At 42.6% G+C, this 3175-nt stretch overlaps 1 protein-coding gene across 1 annotated transcript; it reads right to left on the reverse strand.

Moving 5' to 3' along the window:
• Positions 1–825: 825 nt before the first annotated feature.
• LOC306857629 (WAP, Kazal, immunoglobulin, Kunitz and NTR domain-containing protein 2-like) lies at positions 826–3122 on the reverse strand (the record flags this gene model as incomplete). Its single annotated transcript, XM_079397655.1, has 2 exons — positions 826–2334; positions 2922–3122. 2 exons carry the CDS (start codon positions 3120–3122, stop codon positions 826–828), a joined length of 1710 nt encoding a protein of 569 aa, XP_079253781.1.
• Between the last annotated feature and the right edge of the window lie 53 nt (positions 3123–3175).

Genomic DNA, 3175 nt, shown 5'->3' on the forward strand with positions numbered 1-3175 from the left:
CTAAAAAACCCTTAACTATGTTTGGACAAGGTAAAGAAGTCAAACTCAAATAATTAAATACTGCTTGTTTTGCGAAAGAAGATTTCCTTCCAAACATTTGGCTTAGAAAATGTTTATGTAATTGGTGTTGTGCACTTGAAAAAGTAGAAGAATTAGACTTAAGAGTTTCAAATGTTTATTTTGGTGTCACTTCACAATGCAAACCATGACAGACACCAAACGAGAAAGATAATAAAAAGACAATTGTAGAAATACATAAGTGCTTGTAAGAAATGCTTTTTTGGTTAAAAAAAAAAAAAAATCTAAATAAATATACCTTAAAATAAATGCAGTCTGTGCTAAATCATATACACTCAGTTCTATACACAAGTGAGCCTTAAAGATGGATTAATTCTCCTACTGAAATTGATCTTATATTCAATATTGTACAACTTATCTAAGTGCATTAAGCAAATCTAACTCTATAATTCAACAGTCATTTAATTACTAGGAACAACAACAACAAATCTTCTGCCATGAAAGGTCAACCAAGCACAGAGGGGGAAAAAAAAACTATTTATCAAAATCATCAGATGACACAACATTTGTGGGATTTTTGGGTGAGCAGATGGGTTTGATTAATGTCCACAATGTTCTTTTACTTTAAACTGTAAGGGCAACTCTTATAAAAACCTTCCAAGTTGATGTGAGAATTTCTATTCAAGCTGGAGAAACATATCTAACCTTGTCAAAGCAAACAGTCTGTACATAAAAGACCGATTCTTAGAACCCCAGAACAACGATTTAATCGTTACTTTATGTGACGTCAGACATCTGGAAATAGTCCTACTGGATGAACTCTTTCAAAATGTCACAGGTGTTTTTATTGATGACCTCGCGGAGTTTACGGACGCGTCGGACACTGGAGAGGACGATGAAGCTGTCGGGCTGCAGGACGGCCATGCCGTTGTTGACGTCCCCCATGATGATGATCTGACCGTCGGAGGCGGTGACATTCGGACACGGACAGGCCCAGTCCATGTTCTGCAACGTCACCTCCAAGGGCTCATTGCCAAAGAACTTCAGCCCCATTTTGTCGTCCTTCAGGATCTCCTCCACGGTGATCAGAGCGTGCCCCGAGTCCTGGTCCTCGGTCAGCTCCGTCATACGTCCCAGAATCACGAAATCGCTTTTGCAGAAGCTAGTCACCATCTTGTGCCGTGGCTTGCACGGCTTGCAGCGATGGTTCCTCGGGAACGGGCAGGCATCCTCGCATGCATCTTTGGTTTTGAAGTTGTTCTCGTTGCCTTTGCAGCCGCCATATACGAACGGTTGGCATTGGCGCTGGGATCCGCTGTAAGCCCAGCGAGGTTCGTATGCCTTGCAAGGTCCCTGGTAGATAGGAAGGTTGCAAGGAGCGGCGAGTTCGTCTCGACAGGACGACATGCAGGTCTCGTAAGCGTCAAAGTGATTGCGGTTTTTGCTGCAGTTGCCATAGGTGAAGGTGTAGCAGTTGTTCCTCTGGGGGTCGTAAAACCAACTCAGCTTTTCCTCCCCACAGTCGTCGCTATCAGGCACCTTAAAGCACTCCTCTGCTGGGAAACGAGTGGAGTTCGACTTGCTCAACGTGACTGTGACTGGCTCTTGCTCAACTACGGATAGTGGAAAATGTGCTTGGATGGATCCTCCTGCATTTGTGGCCGTGCATGTATAGATGCCAGCATCTTGCAGTTGGGCGTTGTAGACCACCAGCTGGCCGATGTTGGTGACCACAACATTCCCATGCACGTGATTGGGTTTCAAGACTACTTTTCCTTGCCCGTCCATCGGCTTCTCCCAGGTGATCTCTGGCTTTGGGCGGCCAGCGACTTCGCAAAGGAAGCTGGCCGTGTCACTGACGACCACGGACTGCTGCGATGGGCCGTTCACCAGGACGGGAGCGTGCACATCTACAGGAGTGGTGCGCTGCAGCGTGGTTGTGGGCAATGCGGTGGTGCCTTCCGGGAGAGGACTAGTGTTGGGCCAGGTGAGGTGGAAGCGGCACGTCACCACCGATAAGGAGATGCCTTTAGAGCACGCTTCCGCATCCATGTAGCACTTGTTGTAGTAGGTCATCCCGTCTGAAGCGCAGGTGAAGTGGGGCTCTCTCTCGCAGCGGTCGCGGCACTTGCACACGGGCTGGCCATCCCAGATGTCGCACTCGGAGCCCTGCTGAGTGCACATGAACTTGTCACAGGACGCCTCCTTTGGCATGCCCATGGGCCCTTTCTTGCCTGTAGTGTCGATGTAGCGGGCCGCCACACAGCTGCGATTGCCGCAAACATTGGCACAGCACTTTTCAAACGTTTTACATTCCTGAACAAAGCAAAGACATAATGAATAATTTAGCATGATATTTCAGTTGTATTCTCTTGATAATCATGATTACACGAATGAAAAGAAGTATACATAACAATAAATTGTTATTTTATATATATATATATATATATATATATATATATATATATATATATATGTGTGTGTGTGGGTATATAGAAATAAAGTATATATATTTATATGTATACAAATAAAATGGAAATGCATGCAGGTTGAATATACACACACACACACACACACACACATATATAATATTGTATGTATACATATATAAATGAAATGGACATGCATGTAAGTAATACATGCATATAAAATATTGTGCATATATACATATATATATAAAGGAAATGGACATGCATGCTTATAATATATATATATATATATATATAGAGAGAGAGAGAGAGAGAGAGAGAAATGTGTAAATATATACACATGTATGAATGCATAAAATATAAAAACTGTACATATATATATATATATATATATATATATAATATATATATATATATACACACACATGACATTTGATTATATACAATTAATTTCAATGAAATGAAAAGGCAAACCTGATCAGATTCACATTCTCTCGTGCAGGTGCTCATTGCATCAACCCACAAGTTTGGGTTCATGTCGTTTGGACAGATCCCTGCGTGGGAATACGCAACTCTTTGCAAAGTCATGCCTTTCACGCATTGCCTGTCCACAAATAGCAGCAAAAACTGTCCCGAGACGAACCAGATCCAGCGAGGAAACAGCATCCACCACATGCTGGAGGCAGAAATGAGGACTTATTTTGAGGAGTTACTAACCTAATTTTATT

This window comes from Barbus barbus (assembly GCF_936440315.1).
Source record: "Barbus barbus genome assembly, chromosome: 38".
NCBI lineage: Eukaryota > Metazoa > Chordata > Actinopteri > Cypriniformes > Cyprinidae > Barbus > Barbus barbus.